At 54.4% G+C, this 22,900-nt stretch overlaps 8 protein-coding genes across 8 annotated transcripts; 2 read left to right on the top strand and 6 right to left on the bottom strand.

Annotated features, from left to right (window-relative positions):
• Window positions 1–475: 475 nt before the first annotated feature.
• COCCADRAFT_7734 (uncharacterized protein) lies at window positions 476–1,843 on the bottom strand (the record flags this gene model as incomplete). The annotated part of the gene is made up of 8 exons (XM_007717333.1): window positions 476–838; window positions 896–983; window positions 1,048–1,322; window positions 1,423–1,434; window positions 1,494–1,513; window positions 1,574–1,620; window positions 1,673–1,680; window positions 1,832–1,843. The coding sequence occupies 8 exons, from the start codon at window positions 1,841–1,843 to the stop codon at window positions 476–478; spliced, it is 825 nt and encodes a 274-aa protein (XP_007715523.1).
• A 1,467-nt stretch (window positions 1,844–3,310) lies between these two features.
• Window positions 3,311–8,297, bottom strand: COCCADRAFT_28880 (uncharacterized protein; the record flags this gene model as incomplete). Its single annotated transcript, XM_007717337.1, has 6 exons — window positions 3,311–3,740; window positions 3,798–4,214; window positions 4,303–4,377; window positions 4,504–5,039; window positions 5,087–5,693; window positions 5,743–8,297. The coding sequence occupies 6 exons, from the start codon at window positions 8,295–8,297 to the stop codon at window positions 3,311–3,313; spliced, it is 4,620 nt and encodes a 1,539-aa protein (XP_007715527.1).
• Window positions 8,298–9,165: 868 nt separating this feature from the next.
• Window positions 9,166–13,069, bottom strand: COCCADRAFT_7737 (uncharacterized protein; the record flags this gene model as incomplete). The annotated part of the gene is made up of 4 exons (XM_007717334.1): window positions 9,166–9,956; window positions 10,006–10,450; window positions 10,499–10,798; window positions 10,850–13,069. The coding sequence occupies 4 exons, from the start codon at window positions 13,067–13,069 to the stop codon at window positions 9,166–9,168; spliced, it is 3,756 nt and encodes a 1,251-aa protein (XP_007715524.1).
• Window positions 13,070–13,649: 580 nt separating this feature from the next.
• Window positions 13,650–14,330, bottom strand: COCCADRAFT_104573 (uncharacterized protein; the record flags this gene model as incomplete). The annotated part of the gene is made up of 1 exon (XM_007717346.1): window positions 13,650–14,330. One exon carries the CDS (start codon window positions 14,328–14,330, stop codon window positions 13,650–13,652), a length of 681 nt encoding a protein of 226 aa, XP_007715536.1.
• Window positions 14,331–15,129: 799 nt separating this feature from the next.
• COCCADRAFT_28883 (uncharacterized protein) lies at window positions 15,130–17,856 on the bottom strand (the record flags this gene model as incomplete). Its single annotated transcript, XM_007717338.1, has 5 exons — window positions 15,130–15,962; window positions 16,011–16,292; window positions 16,343–17,510; window positions 17,574–17,755; window positions 17,808–17,856. The coding sequence occupies 5 exons, from the start codon at window positions 17,854–17,856 to the stop codon at window positions 15,130–15,132; spliced, it is 2,514 nt and encodes an 837-aa protein (XP_007715528.1).
• A 1,130-nt stretch (window positions 17,857–18,986) lies between these two features.
• COCCADRAFT_104584 (uncharacterized protein) lies at window positions 18,987–20,300 on the top strand (the record flags this gene model as incomplete). Its single annotated transcript, XM_007717347.1, has 1 exon — window positions 18,987–20,300. One exon carries the CDS (start codon window positions 18,987–18,989, stop codon window positions 20,298–20,300), a length of 1,314 nt encoding a protein of 437 aa, XP_007715537.1.
• A 479-nt stretch (window positions 20,301–20,779) lies between these two features.
• On the top strand, window positions 20,780–21,582 carry COCCADRAFT_39569 (uncharacterized protein; the record flags this gene model as incomplete). Its single annotated transcript, XM_007717348.1, has 2 exons — window positions 20,780–20,962; window positions 21,076–21,582. 2 exons carry the CDS (start codon window positions 20,780–20,782, stop codon window positions 21,580–21,582), a joined length of 690 nt encoding a protein of 229 aa, XP_007715538.1.
• Window positions 21,583–22,145: 563 nt separating this feature from the next.
• COCCADRAFT_39570 (uncharacterized protein) lies at window positions 22,146–22,869 on the bottom strand (the record flags this gene model as incomplete). Its single annotated transcript, XM_007717349.1, has 3 exons — window positions 22,146–22,308; window positions 22,420–22,724; window positions 22,852–22,869. The coding sequence occupies 3 exons, from the start codon at window positions 22,867–22,869 to the stop codon at window positions 22,146–22,148; spliced, it is 486 nt and encodes a 161-aa protein (XP_007715539.1).
• Between the last annotated feature and the right edge of the window lie 31 nt (window positions 22,870–22,900).

Below are 22,900 nucleotides of genomic sequence, written 5' to 3' on the forward strand. Positions count from 1 at the left end.
TGCGTACTGCTCTGTCGGCCATCGAAGAAGATGTCCTGACTCCGAGTCCACCAAAAAGACGTCAAACATCTCTATCCACCATAGGATCGAGCTGTTCATAGGCTGCCAAAACGAAAACATGGGGGGGAATTGAGGGTCGCATCCGAGGAACCGAGCGCAGCCTTTTCTCGCCGATAGCAGCCCAAGCCCTCGCAGAAGAGGGCATCAGAAGTGCTGCAATCGTTGTTATGACACAAGATGTCAGCACACTGCGTGCTCGATAGGATAGCGCTGGCGATACAGGATATTTAAAGGGAAATACATTTCAGTCATGGGGGAATTCGACCGTACCGAACCGCTTGCTGCCAAAGCCAATTTTTGAAATCACACAGAACACGTACAACTCCGTAGGACGCTCGCTACCGGCCTCCTTCGTCTATTCGAAAACAGATGACGACGGCTGAGGATACACAAGGTCGAAGCAGGAAGAGTGCGCTTAAGCGGCGGCAGCAGGTGTCTCCTCAGGCTTGGCCTCGGTTGCAGCTGCTGCGTCCTCGGCGGGCTTGGCCTCGTCCTTGGGCGCGTCGGCAGCGGCACCCTCGCCCTCGTTGCCGTCTGATGACGTCCAGAGAGTGAGGTTGTCACGGAGGAGCTGCATAATGAGGGTGCTGTCGCGGTAAGACTCCTCAGAGAGCGAGTCGAGCTCGGCAATGGCGTCGTCGAAGGCCTGCTTGGCAAGGTGGCAAGCACGGTCGGGCGAGTTCAGGATCTCGTAGTAGAAGACCGAGAAGTTCAGGGCAAGTCCGAGACGGATGGGGTGCGTGGGTGTGAGCTCAGTCTGGGCAACATCGGTGGCCGTCTAGAGCATAGTTAGCAATCTCCTGGTTTTTAGCGCGATGCAATGATTGCGTCATACCTTGTAGGCCTCGTGTGCAGCAGTGGCGGCAACCTTGCGCTTCTCACCGGAAGCAAATTCAGCAAGGTAACGGTGGTAGTCTCCCTTCCTGTCCCTTTGTTAGCCTAGTTTTCGGTGTATGTGTGTGTGTGTGGCAGGGTTTTTGCACGAACATCTTGTGGTAGAAGACCTTGGACTCGCCGGACTCGGCCTTGGGGATGAGGGAGTCGTCGAGGACGTTTAGGACATCCTGGCAAACCTGCTCGAGCTCGGTCTCGATCTTCTGGCGGTAGTCACGGATGGTGCCAACGTGCTTCTCGGTGCCCTTGGACTCTTCCTTTTGCTCGATTGAGGAGATGATGCGCCACGACGCGCGTCGGGTACCAACGACGTTCTTGTAGGCGACGGACAGAAGGTTGCGCTCGTCAACGGTGAGTTCACCGGCGACCTATGGGGCGGGTTAGTACAGGTTAAAAGGGGAGCTTGCAGCTGGCAGGTGGCTGCTGGAGCCTGCTCAGCCATATGCAGGCGGATGCGGTCGGGCATACCTTAGCGACTTCCTGCGCGATAGTTAGCATGCGAGGGGGGTTGAGCAAGAGTGACTGGCGTATTGACTGACCTTCATGTACGTAACCATCTCTGCAAACAGGCGTCGTCAGCACATTGCGCGGGACTCAGCTGAGGGCGCGCAGGACTTACCATCGTAGCGCTCAGCCTGTTCGCACAGCCGGGCGAGGAAAGTCTTGCTGTTGCGACGTCAATTACTGCAGGGAGCCGTGGCGGGCAAGCCTATCGTACCTCTCACGCTATTTGCAAGAGTCTTGTTAGCCTGTGTTGCATGTATACATGTGTGTGTACGTATGCGTGTGGTCTATCGGGGAGCCAGAGGGGCATCCCGCGGCGGACAACAGCGGGGGGGGGAAGGTGGGAGAGGATGGGAATGGGGGCTTCACATACCTCAGTCGCCATTGTGAAGGAGTAGCTGGAGGGAGTGGATGGGGTGGTTGTGGTAGTTGAGTGTGGGGTGGGGTGCAGATGGGCTACGGAAGGATAGACGGTGGATGGAGTTGTTGAGGTGTTTGTGTGGATCAATGAACAGAAGAGGATCGAAGTTGTTTTGAGGAAGCGAGCGTCTGCCCTAAGAGCGTCCCGGGGGGCCGTGCGTAAAACGAACAACACCACCCCGTCGCCAGCGCCTTCCCCCAATGGGCGCCTGGGATGAGTCTATTCACATGCCCGCCTGCCCCGTTCGCGCCGTTGGCATGCGGTGTACCTGCTAGGCCGACGTCCTGTACGTACATATCCACACATGTGCACTCCCACACACCCCTTTTGCCATGTCGTTCCCCTATTTCCTTGGTATCTACGTGCTGCTGCTGCCTCTGCTACTACCACCGCTGAGGCTGTGCGCGACAACTCAAGGAGCTGGCAATGAGGGGTACATGGGGGGGCACGTGAGCATTCAGGGTCTATCCACCCACCCATCCGTCCACTCATCCATCCATCCCCCCCTAAAAGAGAGCATCCACTGCCAGCGCCCATAGCCCTGCCCAATCTCCCAACCCCCCGTGGCGGCGCTGGCAGGTGTTGCGTGCTGTCCAGCCGTCAGCCTGTAGTCGTTGCCGCCCACAAAGTCACACGAGGCGGGCGTGGGAGGGCGGCGGCCAGCGAAGGAGAGAGAGGGAGAGGCTGACTCCTGCGCTGCCGTCCCATGTTCAAGTGGGGGCCAATCAGTGCACCTTGGAAACAGCTAGAAAACTTGGACGGCTCCTCTTGCGTGGAGCTGCTCTGGTTGCCCCCATGATTCGTGTGTCGCGCTGTGGGCAGAGGCTACCCAGCTGGTGTACGTACATCCGCCTCCGGTGCTTACATACCACCACCACCACCTCCACATACTAACTATGTAAGTACATATGTATATATACTATCCATACATGCACATTTACACGCTGCATCTTGACCGGAGAAAGCAGTAGTCATGCCCTCCACTCTGCCAACTCACAAGAGAGAAAAAAAACAAGTACATACACACACACGGCATGCACATTTTGCCTGAATCCCTTGCAACCACTTGTGCATTAAAAAACTTGTGTGCTGACACCGTCTTTGCCGCATGCCACATATGCATTCCACAATCCCCTTCCCACAACCCGGGCCCTGGCTGGTCCGCGCGGTATAATATGCCGTCGCGGCCCGCTACCAGAGCCTTTCGCCCGTGTACACGCCTAACAGCCACCAGCATTGACCGACACCCTCTAGTACTTGCACGGGTCTCTGCTGCGCAGGGACATGTTCGTGCCCTTTGACCTCCTGTAGCCCTCCCGGAGCGATTCGTGTCTGACCCAGACTGCTGACCGACCTTTTGTCCATCCATGTATCACATCTATCTGTCCAATCAACCATTCAATCACATCGCCCACCAAAACGTTGTTGCTATCACATCAACAATCGCCACACTCCCAGCATCAGCGCCGCCGTACCCGTACACACTCCCATCAGCCACTGCAGAGTCGAGAACTTGACGGCTTCTAGCCGCTCCCGGAGCTGGGCAGTTTCCTGCTCGATCCTCGTGTCCGTCTCCTTAAGCTTGAGCTCCTGCACATTGGCCTCCTCGCGAATCCGCCCCTTCTCCAGATTCAAGTCCAGCCTGACCGACGCCTGAGTCCTCTGTATCTCGTCCCGTAGTCGCGAGTTCAGCTTTGCAAGTTCGTTGGTGAGCCTCTCGTGTGATGCCCGTGTAAGACTGGATTCGGTCGAGTCGGCCGTCATGAGTTCGGAGCGCAGCTTTGCAAAATCAACCTTTTGCGTGTATGTAGCCTTTTCCTGGTCCTCGCGCAGCACCATGGTACGTGTGAGATTTTGTATGCTGCACAATGTCAGTTTGCGCCAGCCTTGAATCCTTCCATGCTTTGTCCACACTCACCTCTCCTCAATCACGTCGCTGAGCACCCTCATCATCCCCTCAGCCTGCTCTTCTGTGAACCCCTCCTCTTTCAGCCGCTGCACAAACTTGAGCGTGTCGAAATGGTGGTCCTTGGCCTGCTTTGCCGTTGCGCTGAAGCTGCGTTGAAGCTCCAGAGCAGACCCTTGCCCACTTGTGCGTTGTGCCCATCTTTGCTGCTGCCATTGCCTTGTCCCCACTGTCTGAAGAGGCGAGAGCTTCGAAAGTGGCATGCGACGCTCCGACGCCGCCCAACAAGATCCATGTCGCCTTGCTTCTACTGCCCTTTGCGCCACAGGCTGCGAGCTGCTTGCAGACCATTGAAGCCGAGGTGCGAGAAATCGCGGAATCGCCGCCGCCGATATCGAGGGCGCTGCCATTGTGCCGATGTTGTAGTTCCTACATCGTCTCGCTGTCGAGAAATTGGAAGCCGCCCGCGGGTAGCCAAGCCTCGCAGACGTCAATGGATTTGCCCAATTCGGCATACCATTCCATCGCCCTCACTAAGCCCACCCTGCACCACCGCACTTTCTCACTATGTATCTTTACTTTTTCTGTCATTCTATTGTATATTCATTAGAATTTCTTCAGAGCACATATTCCCAAAACTATAAACAACGCTTGCTATGCATGCCTACCACTAAACAGAGAAGTACGCAAATAAAACAATCACCACCTCCTTATCTACCTTCCGTATTCCAGGCTCGGTACAATCACTGGCCCATACTTCATCGGTGCATTATATCCACCGTCATTTTGCACCATAAAGTCGACTGCCAGGCTTAACTTGCCCCCGCTGTGACCGGGGACGCCTTGCCCAAACGTCCCATTCACAACGTCAGGATCGTATATCACACACGCCACATAGTTTCTTCGACCCATCAGTCGCTTGTACTCCCGCGGTTGTCCGTTGACGTCTTGTGTAAATATTTCCATCATGTCTTCCTTTGTGTCCGAAGGCTGATTGTTGCTGCGATGTCCATTCTGGGGTACGTAGAGCGCACGGTTGTTGTGTAGAAGTCGCAGGACATAGTTGCTGGGCGGTGCGTTCACGACTGAAGAGGAGATAATCTGGTACATGGTCTTGTGATCCTGGGGTCTTGAAGGGTCATGAACCAGACCCGCACCACAGCAGTCAACGCCGCCAGAGAAGAACGTCATTCGCAACGACTTGTTGTGAGCAATGCCTTGTAGTGTCCGAATCAGATATGTCCGCTCAAGGTCCTAGATTTGCTTAGCATGTTACTTGAAATCACGTAGCCTTCACTAACCTTTGAATCGTGCGTCCATTGATCTCTCAACTCATCGAGCAAATCAATCTCTCCAAACGGACTCAAGACGCCACTCATCAGCCCAGACTTGCCGATAGCCTTCTTGACCGAGTTGAAACCGTCTCCGACAACGCTCTTGGCCCCAACAACACCAGCCACTCCAGCAGTTACCTTTCCAAGCATGTTAAAAGTACCAGTGACGGCCTTCTTGCCCGTAGCCATCGAGTGCGCAAGATGCTCAACAGACTCAAGGCGAGGATATACAATGGGAACAGGAATCATCCAGATACAATGTTGCACACTCGGCGGTAATGTTGCCACCTTGGGGAAGATGCCCTGATACGTTGGTCCTGCCATGACTTGATGCGGGTTACGTTCTGAGCGGCAGTCTGGGCCAACAACTGTAACACAAGGACCCAGATACTTGATAAAGTGCCAACCCGTGCCAGTGATTGTGAAAAGGTCCATATCGTTGTTTACGTTGCGGAGTATTTCGAGCGTTGTGTGGTGCTGGAAGAGCAAGTACATTTCAATACCCAATCTTCCAATGTTCTTGAACATGTTGGAAAACTGCATATATTCAGGATATGACCCGAAGCCATCAAAACTGCAAATTGTTAGTATCCAGACAGTTCAAGAATTTAACAAGAGCTTACATGTCGTGGTCATCAAGAGCTAGGATGTGGGGAATTTGAGCGAATGCCTCTCGGAGATGTGGCTGATCAAAATGGCTAGTGTAGTAGTGGAAGTAGGCGTGACAAACGTCTTCCTCGTGCTTCGCGGTCCACGCTGCGTTCTTCCGGACCTCTTTGCCACTTGTTGCTGTCCATTGCTTCAACAATGGCAGCTCTTTCCACAGACGGTCAGCATAAATCTGGCCACCCAGGCCCAATTGTACATGGAAGCCACCGCACTCGGCATTCTTTTGCAGAATGTCCTTCCACATCAATCCGACCCCACCGAGTCTTGCTCTCTCATTGGCATTAACATTTAGCGCAAAATCGTTTCCTGAATGAGCAATAAATCGCCAGCTGGTCTCATGTCGCCCAGCTACCAAGAACTCAAATCGGGTGCACCCCAAGTGCGATGTAATTGCGTAGGTCCACTTGGCTGCACGGTCATCTTCCATCTTCAAGTCAATGTCGTATCTGTAGAAGATCCATGTTTGGTGCGTGTAAATGGGGTTGGCCTTGAGCTGTCGTGGGTTGGGTGACAGGTCTGTACTCTGGTGGATATGAATGGTAGGAGGATGAGGGGTGTTGGTGATGAGGAGAATTGATCCCAGCCATAACCCTCGTTCGACGTCCATGTTCGTATACCTTAGATACGGTCCAAAGTATACGCCATTGGTGGGAGCTACTTTATACTGGTCTACGCCTGCAGCAGGAGGTGGTCCGGTGAAGCCTGTGGTAGTTGGAGTTGCAAGAGGTGCCATGCCAAAGTCTCCGGGGAAGGTAGCTGTCTGAGGAGCAAATCCAGGTGACGCCATAGGTGTCTTTCCAAATGATGGGGATGCCAAAGGACCACCAACAAACGTGCCTGTAGGCGACATAGGCTCGTTCAGATTGAGAGGCGTGGGTCCCTTGGGGAACTCCCATTGTGTAGATTGAGTGGGAAGATGGATATAGTAGTACTGACCAGAGTTGGGGTCGAGATGTGCTATCCAACCCTCAGGTAGCGGTGGGGGAGATGCTGGCCCTGGCCCTGGCCCTGGCCCTTGGGCTGGAGCTGGGCTTGGCGTATGAGCTGGTTGAGCCGGTTGTGCTTGTGGTGGGAACTGGTTCTGTGTGGGTGTTGGGGCTACTACCGCTGCCGCGGGTTGTGATGGCCCAGCCTGCTGGCGCGCATCGTTTGCGAATGCAGGGTGACCCTGGTTGGGATCAGACAGCGCTACGCCTTGAGCAGCTGGCTGCTGTCCTTTCTCGTTAGGATAGCTTTGGGTTTGGCCAGTTGGTGGGGTCGTTATGCTCGAGTAGGCAGGCGGTGGCTCCTCGTTCAAGTTCATGCGGCCCATGTCCTGGCTCAGAGGATGGTCGGGGGATGCATTTGTCTGGGATGCATTTGCAGGAGAAGGCGAGAAGCGAGTGTTTGGCGCTTGTGGAAGAGGGCCCTGGGGAGGCGTGCCTGATGGAGGTACCTGATCCATACCTTGGTACACTGCTGGTGGGCCATGCGGCATGTTGCCTGGCTGCTCGGTGGGAGTCCATGGTCTTCTTATGGGCTGTTGGTTGGCATAGACCTGATTTCGCTGGGCGGCTGCTGCATTATGGGCACTCTGGGCTTGTAGATTGGTGAGGGTTGAAGTTCCTGCAATGCCTGCTGCGGCAAAGCGTGCTTCAATGCCGCCGCCGGAAGGAGGAATGATGGGTGTCTCTGGAGGGGGAGGCGAGCCCCGCTGCGCTCTTACTGTTGAGGTTGAAGCCGTGGAACTGAGGCGGTTGACACCAACTGGTGTGGGCACTTTAAGCGCAGGCTCATCCTGGTTGGGTCCTGTGTAGACGACATTGTTCTGCGCAGGTTGTGACGAGGACTGTGCACTGGGAGGGGGAAAGTATTGCTGGTGGTACTCGGGATATGGGTTGTTGTTGGCAGGCGCAACTGCGGTGTGCTGCCTTTGGGGCGCCTTCTGGAACAGCCCCTCCTTGTCAGGTGTTTCTGGACCGGGTGAGTCTGGAAGGGGTTTTGGTGCAGTTCCTCGTCGCTCTGCGAGTCTCGAGGGCTGAACTGAGCCGTCTGAGTGCCTGCTGCCGTAACCACTTATTGTCGGCCTGTTTGGGTCGTTCGCATCGAAGCGAGCGCGCTGGCCGGGCGAAGTGGGACTGGGCCCGGTCACATTCGACCCTCTCCTCGGTTCTTCTCTCCCTTCAGCAGGTGTCGTGTTAGCGCTCCGTCTCTCGCGCTCGCTGAGGGGTGTGTATCTTCCGGAGCCGAGGGTAGGCTGAACATTGGGTGGACGGTCACTGTCCGGGTAAGGGAGAGGGGCAGTGGGAGGGCTCGAGGGTGGTGCGGGGAACGAGGGCATAGGCGGTGGGCGCGAGAAAGCGGGCTGGCTTGAGCTGCCCGCAGAATCTGTTCGCGGCGGCGGGCTCTTGCCATCGCGACCTTTCTGTATCCTCAGGGGCCCGACTGTAGGGATGATGGGTGTCTCCGGGTTGGTGTCGTATCGCAAAAAGAGCTCCTCCTCGGGACGGCCCTGCTTGCGCCCGTCCATGGCTCTGGGTGGGCTTCTGGATATCCTTGGGCGCAAGTTCCTGGATCGCCGGCGATGACAGGCGTAGGCTTATTTTTGGCGACGGGCGCTGACAGCTCGACGTGCGCAAGGAGCCGGAGGGAGGGTGGGCGGCCGGAGGGCTGCTGGTGGGGTAGTGGCGCGAGGCCTTGCGGCTGGTGGCTGGTGGCTCGATATGACGTTGCGACGCGGGCGAGGGGCACCAGCAGTCCAGTAGTCGTGCATGCGCAGTCTTCCGGGCCGGCCAAGTTTTATAGGAAAAGGAGATGCGGATGGCACAAGATACGCCCCCCCCTTCCTGCCTGTGCCTACGCGATGCTGCTGACTTACGTAGGCTTGTTGCCCACACACAGCCTTCCCGCAAGTTGGGCTGCGGCGGGTCTTGCTCTACAGCACCACCCTGGCTATGGGAGGCGCCCGCCCATGTGATTGGATGCGACGAGCATTTACGCGCTGCGGCCGGATTGGAGACCGCTGGTCACACTTGGCGGGCGCATGCGACCTGCTTTCTGTACCTGAGTGGCACACGCTACCACCCGCCCTCATCCAATCACACCCGCTCCATCGCTTGCCATGTCTGTGGCTGGTGGCAGCCACTATGCCCTCAAGATCACCATTGCAAAGCGGGCCGCGAACTACTTCATGCACCCCTGCTGCGGGCCGATACTCTCGAGCCTCCCGCGGCATGGCCAAATATGGAATACCTACGTAATATCCATGTATGCGTGCTTCATCTTCATTCATTCATATCCTACCAGAAACATGTAGACGGCTGCTACCACTCGGACCATCCTCCTCCCTGCTGTGAAACCAACCCTGGCCCATCATCCCAAAGCTACTCTGGCTGTCTTCATCGCACAGGTCTGAGCACCTCCCAATCCCTCATATTCTGCATGTCCTCGGGCTCATCGTCCATCAAGCTCCTCCCACCCATCCCGCTCCGTCCACCTCCGTTAGTATTTGTCCGCGGAGGCAGAGCCGGCTTATGATCATCGTCGTCAATCAAGTTTTGTATCGGTTTCCGTGCAAGGTTAGGAGGAGGTGCCATTGATCGTTTCGCTGGAGGTGGCGGATACGCTCTCGATTCCTCCATTGGCGGATCATCGCGGTATCTTTGAAGCGGCGGGGTCGGTGATGTTCGTGTAGAAGATGATTTGGTAAGAAGAGCCGGTTTCTTGTTCGGAATTGGCGGGGGTGCGGGTTTGCGGAGGACCTGTGGTTTGCTGCCGCCGGAAGGTTGGTTTTGGGGCGGCATGTTTGAAGCCCGGTAGGGTAGAGTGGGTAGAGAGTGTGTTGAAGCTCCTGAGCCGGACCGCCGAAGATCATTCAACCCGTCTCGCGAGCCTTCTGAGCCAAGGATCTGCTGTGCATGGCCTGGATACAGCGGTGCAATCATCTTGCGTGCTGTTGGCTTCTGCATTGCTGCTGAGTTTGTCGACGATATCGGATCGTTGAAGTCAACCGTGCGCGCCCTTTGCGAGCCACGTGCTGGTGGTGGCTCTGGTCTGCTACGACTGTTCTGCAATTGCTTAATATCTACCCAATCTGGTTCTGGGCTGGGGGTGAAAGGATTGCTGGGTCTATTTGGATTGGGTAAGAGATCGTTAGATGGCGGTTGGACGCGCGCTTTGGCTGGGAGACCTTTGGAAAATGAGCATCCATGCTACAGCAGAGAGGAGGGGAAAAATACCGTTGTCAAGCCACCATTTCCTCCGATCCGAGCTTGCTGGTGGTAGTCCTGGCTCTATGCTGTCGTACCCAAGCAAGTCTTCATCGTCTGTTTCATCCTCCCCTAGATGATCAGCTGCCCTGGTACCACCAACAAACTCCCTTCGCTGTCTATACAGAGCTGCTTTCAGGCTCTCTTTCTTCTTTTCATCAACTCTTTGCACCAAAACTTGAAACGTCGCATAGACTGGTCGATGATCGGAAAATCGAAGGGGCGCGTCGTTGTAGTGTATCTGTCGAATATTGTCGCCTTTGCGAAGAACACGGTCGCACCATGCAGGTATGCGTGCCTTCTCCGACGTATCATAATGATCGCTATTAAGATCGTACTTGTACGTGGGTGGGAAGGTAATGCGCGCTTCCGAATAGTAGGGGAAGGTTAAGCCTGCAACCATCTGCAAGTTGAGCTAGGGCGTGTCAGCGGCCATCATTACTGTGAAAGCTAAACAACCTACCTGATCGTTCTCATATAGCGTCTCAAGATCGCCAACATGGCACAATTTCTTCACCTTCTCGTTACTCAGGCCTATCCGGTAGTTGAAGTCACCAAGCCATATCACGGTATCATGATCGTCGATTGATCTATTTCTCTGGAATCGCAGTCCATGGCTAATCGTCTTGTAGTCGCGGTTGCGTTCTTCGTAGTTGGCAAAACCAGCTGCAAGATGTGCAGTGACGAGGCAGATTGAGGTATTGGCATATTCGAAGCGGATTGCCACAGCACCTTTGTTGCCAGCCATGCCAGACATACCAGTCTAAAAATTTGGTTAGTATTTTGATATCACAAACAGAACCTTTTTGTATACCTTCTTCAAAGCACCCTCGACGTTCTTGATGTGCTTCAGACAGTCTGACCGGACAAAAACTGACAAGCTTGCCCCGACTAGTTGCCCGCCTCTGAGCATGACATATTCATCTCTGCCATGTCTCTCAGAGTTTCTATTCAGACACGTCCTTACGGCTTCTTCCCAAGCCTCTCGTCGGTCTGGGTCTGTAGACATGATCTGCTGCGGGCTCAACTCCACGATTTCTTGGAATCCCACAGCCACTATCTCGGGGCACTGCTGTGAAGCATCGACGTCAGGGCACAGCCATGGCGATAGGTCACTTCTGATACCATCCGTCTTTCCGTTCAGGTTGAACGTCCCAACAAGTATGTTGATCATCTCGGTTTCTGAGTACTCTGCGGACCGCCTTGCAAGCTCGGTGACAACGAAGTCATTTATTGGGTCGTAAAGGTGCACTGGCACTTGGCCAATCAGTCGTCCGAGAAGCATATCGATTGTGTTTTGCCGCCCCTTGTCCGCAAAGTTGTTGATGTACATTCGCGTGGCGCTTTTCCGAGCATCTGCAAGAGCACCGGCAAGCGACATCTTTCCAGATCGCGTAAAAGAGGACTTCAAAGCACCAGTGCCGGCATAAATCTTGGACAGAGCATCGCCGTTATCTGCCCACATGCTTGAGTGTCTGGCCCAGAAGTCTTGACTGGCTCTGAGGCCTTTGTGGCTCAAGAATAATTCAAGCGCCATCTTGCTGATGATGGTTTGGACGAGATTCGTGCGATCGAGACAATCTAGACAGTTCGTTCTAAAAATTCCCTCTTGTTGCAATATGGTCATTGTCCGTCGGACAAGATAGTCTTGCCCGTTGTGTCTCGTCTGTTCTTCTACCTCTTCAGAAAGGTAGTATCCAAAGCCTTCTGCAGAATCTTGAATCCACCTGGCGATCATGCTGGCCATCTCGTACCCACCTGGTCCACGTGTCTCGGCATGAAAATCGTATTCGGTGAGCTTGATGAGATCGTGTTCATGTTGAGCAGGATCATGCCCGTGGTTCAAAGGGCTGTTGCGGATATGACCACGATATCTATATGACAACTCTAGCTCGTTCTGCTTTTCGTTGCTCAGTAAATTGACTACGTGTATCGTGCCATAACTCAGCTCTAAGTTTTCAAAGTGCTTGTCAAAAGCCGGCTGAGTGGCTTCTGGAGATCGCGTGATGGTGATCTTTTGTTGATTGGGCAAAAGGCCAGCCTGTTGCTCCCAAAAGATAGGCACACTTCCTCGTACTTGTACGTACGAGAAGCAGGCTCCTGATGGAGCCCAGTGGATGGTTTCAGTTTCAACAAAGTTTGCGACGTTTCCGTCATCGTCGATGCCTCGCGAGTTGAACCTGGTGCCAGCCCTTTTGCATGATAATCTAGAAATAAGGGTCATGGAAGAAGGCATACCCGAGTCCTGAACCCTGATGGGTGCCGAGGCCTTGGGGATTGTAATCGTCAGCGCGAAACCGCGAATCGCTGATGTCAAGATTCCCGATGCGTCCAGCGCCTCTTTATCCCTCGTCGCGAGCCTACTCCTGAAGTCTACCAGTGGCTGTATCATGTATGAATTCCACAGAAATCCGGCATCCAGGCTATCGATAGAGACGGTGGTGGCGTCCGTGGTACGATCCTGCAGCCGCCTGGTGAGGTCAAAGTCTGAGCTGTAATAGAAGGTTCCGCTGCTGAGAATCTTCTTGAGCGCCAGACACGGGTGCTCCGTCGGGCTCTGTTCTTTCCTGCCCCCAAACCCCATTTCGTATCCCTCGTCATCTATTGTATCCGTAGGGTAGGGGTTGACTTCATTGTCAAGCAGCATGTCATAGCTGGTGCTGGTCAGACAGTAGAAGCCGACAGAGTGTATTCGCTGTACGGTCTCGCCCGGTCGTACGGTCGCAACTTTGCTTGCGCCGTTGACTACGATCAAGAACACATTATTGTCCACGGTAATCAGTCCCAGAGTACCATGTACGTTGACTGAGTTTATAGCCCTGTAGTCCTCGAGGTCGATTTCCTCCAACCGTGTGAACTCGACCATGCAGCGCGCGACGCCAGCGCCATTGCTTCCCAGTGACGTTGACGAAGCATTTGGATTCCCATTGTGCTCGGTGGTGGAGGCGCTGTGTCGGAGGACGAGGGCGTGGGTTGAGGTAGCAAGTGCGATTGCGCGGTGCGGATAATCTTTGACCAGGACGCGGATGGACATTGTTGGTGGTAAGGGGGTGCGACAAGCGGCTCGACGGGCGCTTCGGGCATGTCCCACTTGCTCTACTTACGTGCAGCGGTGAAGAGTGCTTGCGCGCAAAGTATGACGGTCGTGGCAAGTAAGCACGTGTACTGGGAGGATTGTTTTCAGCTATGGGAATAATCTTGGTCTCAGTGTTGATCGCAACCCTGGACTCATATGCACATACGAAACCGCTCCGCTGGTGCCCAAGGCTTCCCTGGCCGTCGCTTGCACCGGCAACCGAAAGCGGGTTTCTTGTGGCTAGGACTTTGTCTGCACCCAATACTTTGGCTCTCTCAAAGGGCGGCGTCCGGACGTGCGTCGGGCCACCGCCGTCATCCAGGAACCGCCTCAGCAATGACCTCACTCACAGCCACTAAAGCTTTGGAACAAAGCGGAGCATGTCATTAAATCGTAACCAGGCCACTACGTACTATGTGCAAATTCACAGTATCTGCCAAATAATTATTTCAGCATCATCAACATGAGCGCGTTTGAATCGGCCAGACGCGCCTTGCAAACAGGATACTTCTCCCTCACTGTAGCATGGTACCGATGATTACCGACCGTAGTCCCTCCTCCGCCTTCCGTCATTTTCTCCGATTGACACCCTCATGTTAGTGGTTTCTCTATAGCCTCCCCTCGAATCGTCATAGCCAGCACGGCTGCGGCTACGCTGTCTGCTCCGGTCTCGCGTCTGATATCTCTCGTAGTGATCGCTCTCGCTCGATGCAGGCTCCACGTATCGGTAGTGCTCGTAGCGTGGGTTGTCAGGGCTGTAAGCTCGTTGGCGCTCACGCCGGACCTCGCGCTCACGGTACACATATTCACTACGGTCGTCAAGACTAGACGTATGAGAGGTGATGCTAGATCGCGGAGAGACCTCGACGTAGTGCGCGCCGCCGTGATGGGAAGTATGGTGAGACGAGATATGGCTTGGCGCCGGTGGTGGAGCAGGCATAGGCATAGGCGCCGGTGGTGGTGGTGGAGGTGGAGAAGGCTGGATGAACACAGGCACCGGCTGCGGCGCGGGGATCTGGAGAGGTTTTGGCGATGGCACGGCAATATAGGATGACGAGGGCCGTGGAGGTGAGTCGCGAACAACCTCACTGCGCGAGTAGCGGCGTTCAATGTCGCGCGAATGTCGCGATACACGGCGACGGGGCGGAGAGCGGGCACGCTGCACTACGCGGTACGGGACTATGTGGTCCTCTTCTTGCTTAACTTTGACAAGACACATGGCGCCTTTCTCGCTCTTCACTAGGTAATCCGCTGGCAGTGATGAGAGTCGAAAAGTGGGAAGCTTCGATTGCGATCGCAATGTGATTCGTGGGGGCCGATGAGCGTGGGGTTGCCCGATCGAAGACGCGGACGGAGCACAACACAACCAAAGCACGCGCAAACGAGGCAGATGGAGAAGCGGAAAAAAGACAGCAGAGCTTGAGGATATCAACAGGAAGATATTGGATAAGTATGCGCCCCAGAGGTTGGGCAGCCGATGCCCAGCCACAGCTGACCCCCCATGTCGCTTTCATGCTGCTCCGCCTTGGAACGGGACATGTGAGTACATACGATGACGAGGTCTAGGCTCGTCTAAGTAACAACGGTGTGCTAGCGTGCAGGCTGCAGGCTAGTCCCAGGTACAAGCCACCACCATGGTTAACAGCCAAGGCAGAAAGTAAGTACAATCATATTTCCCGTGGCCGTGTAGACTCGTGACAATCGTGCCGCATCCCACATACAAAACACTACATGTTCCACCCGCTTGCTATCTCAAATTATACATGAACCATCTAGATACCTCGACAAGCCTGCCTATCCTCTCCTCACGCACGTGTGAAATCTTTGGAGATTGCCGTCAGTAGGTCCGTTGCACAGCCTGCCCTGCAATATCGGTCACGTATCCATCCAGTGCCCAAAGGCACGTCTTTTGCTGAGTCTGCAAGAGTGTCGCTGGACGTGACGGGCGATACAAGTAGGAGGTACTCTCGTGTCGATTTTATATATGTACACATCTGAAGACAAGAACATGACTACCACTAGTCGTCCATGGGTTTGTCCTCGAGTGTAACGCCTCGAGGCGCTGTGTCTTCGCTCCTGATGCTACCGGTTGAATCCCTGTTGCCTCTCGTCAAGCTGCCAGCAGTCTTCCGGGGAAAAGGTACCCTGGTACTTGAGGGCGCAGGGTGCTCGACAGGAGCAGCCTCAGTGGCACCGTTTGTAGTAGCAGGAGCTATTTCGCCGGTAGAACTATCGTCGCTTCCGGGCACCTCAAGCGATCCACGGTTTCCATTGGCCTTTCGCGAATCAGTAGGTGACGATGTATTGACTGGGAATCGTGTGGCGCTTCGGTCTCGGCGATGAGATCCTGATACTCGCGAGCCAGGCGCTGGTGAGGTTGCCCGTGGTGATCGCTGAGCAGCAATGGCACGTTGCCGCTCCTCCATGTTTGCACGTCGGTTACTCTCATCTGTAGAGATTGCACGGGGGCGCTGAGCGCCAGAGGATGAGTGAGTGAGTGTGCTTGCGCGCTTCAACTCTCCGAAAATCGCATCCTTGTGTGCGAACAGATCGCGCACCAGGCGGTAACTGTATCGTTCATTCATAGTCAAACTTGACTCTTGCTTGGGCCTAAGGATGCATGGCGCGAGCGTATTGGCTAGTGCCGTGACATACGTCTCATCAGCCGATGTCAGCTCAATAAGACGGGTAAAGTGTGTGCAGATAGCATCCAGTGTAGCAATGTTGGCAAGACGCAGTTGGCCAAGAGTTGACTGAATGACAGAAATCCTTGTCTCTTCAGAGACGTCGGTTGCAGTAGTGCTGTAAATGGTCTTGACAATTTCGTAAACATGGGAAGAAACCAATGAGTCTAGTGCAATCAGTAAAAGAGCCTATAGTAATGTCATGGAGTGCATACCAGGAAGTTCCAGGAGGTAGAGCTTGAGGACGCTAGCAACAATCGGCACGTCATACTTCTCAAGCAGTTCGTCGGGGAATCTTTTGCCAGTGTTGATCTCAGATCTGAGAGTGTGAGTTTGGGACAAAGGTACGTCGACTAGCCAGATACCCCGACGGGCCTCGTCGCCCTCGAGATCAGGGTAGTGGTTGTCCAAGAAAGTGAGTATGGTAGTGATGATTATTGGCACACGCTTCTTGTCCGAGCGCGCGCGAGCCTCCAGATCTACACCAAAGGTTTGCTCTGCGTGATTGTTAGTATCGCATAAAGAATGGGATTAGAAAGGACCGTACCATCCACGGAGTTATAGTAGTTCTCGTATGTCATGACTTTTGGCACAAATGGGCCTGTCCTGTAGTTCTCGAGCATGTACCGCAAATCACCCAGTGGCTGCACCGTTTCTTGGAAAAGCATCATCTTGTCCACAGTGCTTTGCAAGCTAGGAATGACGTTGCTGACGGCTCCAGAGAAGTCGAGGATAACCGCCTTGATAGCCTTGAGTCTGTCCAGCTCGCAGCGCTCCATGAACTTGAGATGATCCACCATTGCCTCCTCCAAATTACACCTCAAGGAGTCGAGCTTCTTCACCGAGGCCTTGTATCGCTCGTCAGCTTCACGAGCCTCTCGCCTCAATCTCTCTGCCGGTGTTTCATTTGGGTATTGGTTGTTGAGCGGGTTCCATCCCTGTAGGTACTCTTGCACAGTTCCGACAGGAGTATCGACGGAAATGCTATCGACCGATGAGTTCGACATGGTAGTGGAGGAGCGTGCCATGGGTTGCTTCTTCTCAGGCAATCCGGTAATCTGGAAAGCCTTGGTTTTCCACTGGTAGTTCATTCTAGAGCTGTTGGCGAACGTGTTGCCAACGTTGCCAACCAGGCGCAGGAAGCCATGGGCAACCATATCTTGACCGATGCGCTCAGCGTAGCTGACGGTAGTAGCACCCATGTGCTTTTGGATGTACTCAGTGATGTCGGCACCAGTTGAGCAATTCTGGTAGGTGCCCAGGATGGGAACTTTGACCTCGCCGAGTTTGATGTTGTCGAGCATATGTGTGAGGATCTTCTTGACTTGATCGGGCTGGTATGTCTCGTCGCCCAGATCGATGGGCTCCTCTTCCTCGTCCTCGGGCTCAGACATCTTGATGGTAGGTACCTTGACCTTGGGGCTCTGCGCAGCTTCACTCTGGGGGTCCTGAAAAGCGAGCTTATCCTCCTCCTCCAGATCCTCGACTAGACGGCATTTGTTGTAGTATTGTGAGCGGAACTTGCGGACGGCATCGGCCTGGCGGTCGTGGATCTTGATGCGCGATTGTAGGTCGTCTTGGGAGTTCTGGACACGGGCAGCATGCGCCTCGCACCAGCGGCCAAAGGGATTCACAACCAGCTCTCGGATGTTGGACGCAATCTTCTTGTGGTTTGCGGCAGCTGCCTCCATCTCGGTGCGCACGCCTTCGTAGGCCTGGTGGGGGTCAGCGGTCAACGGTCAGCGGTCGGGCATAGGCAGGTACTGTGTCACACGCACCTTTCGCACACTTGCGCCCTCATCTCTACTGAAGCCTCCGGCTATGCGCTCAGTGGCTGGTGTAATGGCAGCCAGCGAGTTTCCGTAGACCTCTTCGGCATCGGCTCGCATGCGGGCAACGGTCAGAATCTGCTGGTTCTCTTGGACTCCCTGCTGGAGCTTTCCAAAAAGAACACCCAAGCCTGCAAGGTCAGCACAGGCGGGGCGGTGTTGGGAGCGGACGTCAGGGCATACCTCCGGCATAGTCGCTAGACCAGAATGACGCAGCGAAGCCGGTACTCATGGCGGCAGCTTGCAAGCAGGCAGCACTCGACTCGTGATTACTCTGGAGGGAGGAGGTGTATGAGAAAAGAAAAGATTGGGTTGTTGGTGGGTGGTCGGTCAACGGCCGTAGTGAGCGTGGAGAAGATAGGCCTGGGGAAGGAACACGCAAGCGCGGACCCGGTGATGTATGGCAGAAAGTTGCGCGGCCTCAGACGTTTCGGCGGCGTTTCTGCTGGCGGAGGGCCCAGGCAGAGAAAGAGTGACGACTAGAAGGGGCAAGGTGCGCGTGATGGGCGAGGGCAGAAGCCAGGCTGAGTGAAGTTACATAGGATAATAGGGTACCACGCAGCCGCCTCAGGAGGGGTTTTTGCAGGCCGGCCGCTGTGGCAGAGCTGATGTCGCATCCCACACCCCTGCAGCCTTTGTTCGTGACAGGGCTGGCTCAGGCAGCCCAGCAGCCAAACAGCCTCTGCCCAGCCAGGGTTTTTTGCCCGATATTTGGCCTTTAGTCGCCATGGCCAATGGTAAAAATACCTACATACTCGTACAGTCGTCGTCAATGGACCGACTCCTAACGCTTCTGCCCCTGCATCGGCTAGGGCCTGGTCAGCCCGCTGCTGATGATGACTACCGTCCCAGTACGTACTACGTATGCAGCACTGCGCTGCACTGCACTGCACTGCCCTACTACTGGTAGAGGCCATGGTAAGTACAGTACACTAAGTATGTACTCCTGCCTACATACACGGCTGCGTACATACAGTACTACTTACTAGCACCATCCACACCCCCATCAGCCCCAACACCACCGCCACAACCACAACAACAACCACGCCAGTAATAGTAGTAGTACTACTACTACTCACCAAGTCCAGTCTGCATCCAGCGCCTGCCCGACAGTTGACTGATTAGCCTCAGGTGGCTTGCGTGTGTGTGAGAGTGTGGGAGCGTGCACGCTACGGGCCGAGTTTGGTGTTGCACTTGCCCTCTTGATCCTTCTCAGCCTTGCAGAGATACACACACACACCCACACACGCATCCGCCTTGGCTTGCAACCACAGCCCCGCAGCCATCACACTCGCAGGCTGCACAGGGGCACCAGCACCTCGCTCGGCAAAGACGCCGGGTTCAACCCAGCACGTCTCCATCATGGCTCCTTCTGCCCTCGACAGCACACAACTCAACTATGCCCGCCACATCAAGTACTGGCGCAGAAACCTCAAGACGCTGCTGCCCCATTTCTACACCAGCAATGACTCCAACCGCATGCTGCTTGCCCTCTTCACCGTCTCTGCCCTCGATATCCTGGGCGATCTAGACGCCGCCCTGTCTCCCGAGGAGCGTCAAGGGCACATCGATTGGGTCTATGGCTGCCAATTGCCAGAGGGCGGTTTCCGCCCATGGCCAGGGTCAAACTACGGCAGGCTCAGAAATGACGATAACAAAATCTGGGACCCTGCCCATATCCCGGGAACCTTCTTTGCACTCCTAACGTTGATTGTTCTCGGCGATGATCTGGAAAAGGTCAAGAGGAAAGAAATCTTGGCGTGGTTGGTCCAGATGCAAAGACCAGAGGGCAGCTTTGGTGAGACGCTCGGCGAGGGTGGCTATGTGCATGGTGGCAACGACTCAAGGTTCGGATACATGGCCACGGCCATTCGATGGATGCTACGCGGCGATCTTGAAGGGCCATGCGAAGGCATCCCAGACATCGATGTTGACGCCTTTGTTACATGCGTTCGCGCATCGGAATGCTACGACGGAGGCATTTCCGAAGCGCCCTATCATGAAGCACATGCCGGATTTACCTGCTGCGCCATTGCTGCACTTGCCTTTCTGAACCGCCTACCGTTACCGTCCTCGCAAAAGCCCGATGGTGTTATCCGCGGAGTGTCCAACGTCCAAAATACTTTACATTGGCTTGTGTCTCGACAAACTCTGACTCTGGACGAGGAGGACGGCATAGACACTATGGAAGACGAGACCGATTCTGCAGAAACTTGTCACGACGCGCACTCTTTTGTAAAGTTGGGCTCGTATCCATCTACGCAGGCTAACGAGGACTCCAAAGTAAGACCTAACGTTCACTTCGACCTGCAATGGGTTGGTGTCAACGGAAGGTGCAACAAAACTGCCGATACATGCTATGCCTACTGGACATGCACACCTTTGCAGCTGCTTGGTCACCTCGACATCGTGGATTCGCAACCCATCAGGAAGTGGTTGCTGGACAAGACACAGCATGCTGTCGGAGGCTTTGGCAAGGTTACTGGAGACCCGCCGGACATGTACCACTCGTTTCTGGGCTTGATGGTTCTCGCTATGTTCGGCGAGCCTGGCCTTCAGAGTGTTGATCCGGCATTGTGTCTCACGCACAAGGCGAAGAAACATCTCGAGTCACTTTCATGGAGGAGGAAGATACTTGGTATCCATGACTCAGAAGATAAAAAAATTGATGCATAGAACGAGGGGATAGTCCCAGCTGGCTACATGCTATGTATGGACGATGTGAACGTCTTCTGGTGTGTCCAGTCAGGCCAACTGGTGTTCTAGCTTCTATGTTCACGATTGATGTCTTTCTAGCTTCGACTTATTATTTTGCGTTGAGCGCAATACTCACAATCAATGAGAAACGAGAGTCATGACCACTACTGATGTAGATAATCTAATCACAATAATTTCATCGAGCCTGTCACCATCGTGGTGGTGGTAATAATGCTGTCTTGGTCTAAATCTAGGTAGGGTAGGGACCAGCCTCGGCTCCACCCAGACTACCTAATACCTACTACCAGATCCCTGCCATGCAGGTAATTTTTGGCAAACTCCGCAACCACTTTTCCCGCCTGTCGCAATACAACGCGACAGCACCATCCCAGCACCATTCGCCCTGCAGCCTGGTCTCCACAAGGTCCTGCCAATTTCTGGTAACCCTCGACGCAATCATGGGCCCGCCCAACAAGAAACGCAAGCTCGCCGTCACCGCGCCCGAAACAATCGAATTCAACTTTGCGGCGCGCGAAGAGTACTTGACCGGGTTTCACAAGCGCAAGCTCGAGCGAAAGAAACACGCCCAGGAGGAAAATGCGAAGCGCGAGAAGGAGGAGAAGTTGAGGCTTAGGCGAGAAGTATGTGTTCGACTTTTTTGGTGGTTTGGAAAAGCGCAAGAGCAGCATTACTTGCAGCGCTCAGCATCCTCAGCATATACAATGTAACAAGCAACTAATACATGCTACAATAGCTCCGAGCCGAGCGCAAAGCCGAACTAGAAAAACACGTCGAAGAAGTAAACCGACTAGTCAAGCAAGCAAACGGCGACCTCAGCTCCGCCGACTCGGACTCGGACTCCGACAATGACGACGACAACAAAGACGGTAACGAAGAAGAATTCACAGGATTCCAAGAACCAGAACCCATCAACCAAGAAGACGAGTACATTGACGAAGACAAATACACAACCGTCACCATGGAATCCGTAAACATATCCAAGTCTGGCTTCTCGCGGCCAGGCGAAGACGACGAGCACGACGAGGAGGCCAAGAAGAAAGCACAAGAGGCCGCAGATGCAGAGGCAAACAGCAGCAACAAGAAAAAGGTGTGGACGAAAGCGTGGCCAAAGAATAGCGATAAGCCCAAGAAGAAGAAGAAAAAGTTTAGGTACGAGACTAAGACGGAGAGAAAGGCGGAGCGCATCAAGCAGGGTATGAAGAAGAGGAAGCAAAAGGAGGCGAGGACCAACAAAAATTAGTCGACACGCGGCATGATATTTCTCTCTCTTTCTGCATTGTCTTGTGTGAGCGTTTACGCTGGTGGTAGGTAGAGCTTTCGAGAGCTTTGTGCAGGAATACACAAAAATGATACCCCCTCTTCCCCCCCCCACCCTTCATAACTTTGTTCAATTTGCTCAATAAAGCACAAACATCTGACACAATTCCCATCCCGGCATGTCCGCGGCTCATATTATCCAGGGGGGTCATTAGAACCCACCCCCCCCCCCCATCATCAGTAAGTACACATCTCACATCATGCACGGCGGCCGACGCACTGGGTGATTCTAAAGGGGGTATTACGGTATGTCTGGCGGGAACCACCAACGTTGTATTTGCTCAGGGATTACAAAAGGCGAACAGGCCCGCCCAGCAAGCAGCCGCAGAAAAGAAACAGTTGTATAGTAGTAGTAGTGTAGGGGGTTTGTACGCGAATGTCATGTGTGTGAAATCTGCCTCTATCTCGACGGTCCCACGGTAAGCTAAAGCACCTTGTTTCCTATTTGAATACAGTCGCAAGGGCGCAACAACAAGAAAAACCAGCTTAGATGTTTCCAATCTCCTTGACGAAGTCGTCAAGCTCCTTCTTGGTGTCGGCGTACTTCTTGGCCATCTCCTCATACTTGGATTCCCACTGGTCGCGGGATTGCTCGAGAGCCTGGACTTTGCGTTCGTAGTGGCCGGACTTGACGTCGGTTTGGCGGAGCCTAAGAGGGGTAGCGAGTCAGTACACGCAGATCAGGGGGGGTGAGTAGTGGTGGCAGTGGTAATGGCAGAAGGCCATCCATCGGAAGGGATGGAAAAGAGAGCAATCGTACTTCTCATTGAGCTCGCGGATCGTCCTGTCCGACTCCTCAGCTTCTTCCTCGAGAACTTGAATCTTGCGCTGGAGGCTCTCGGCTTGAGTGCCGGCTTGAGCGCCTGCACCAGCTTCGTCCTTGTGGATCTTGACTTGCCCCTCAAGCTTCTCAACCTCGCTCTCGAGCACAGAGTTCTTGTGCGTCAACGAGGTGATCTCCTGCTCCTTCTGTGTCGTCTCGGCCTCGAGCTGCTTGACCCTGGCCTTGAGCTCCTCAGCGCGGGCGCTGCTCTCATCCGCCTCGACGCGGAGAGCTTCCATGCGCTGTGCAAAAAGGCCATGTTAGCGTATGTTCCCCGTTTGAGGTGTGACAGGCGTGGAATGTGGCGTCAACCAGAGGTAGGGTTGGGCATGGTGGGAAGGGGCATTGGCGGGGTATGCGTCGACTCACCTTCTTGATCTGATCCATGGTGGCGGGCGGTGTGTAGAGTGTGAATGGG

The sequence above is a fragment of the Bipolaris zeicola genome (assembly GCF_000523435.1).
Source record: "Bipolaris zeicola 26-R-13 unplaced genomic scaffold scaffold_175, whole genome shotgun sequence".
NCBI lineage: Eukaryota > Fungi > Ascomycota > Dothideomycetes > Pleosporales > Pleosporaceae > Bipolaris > Bipolaris zeicola.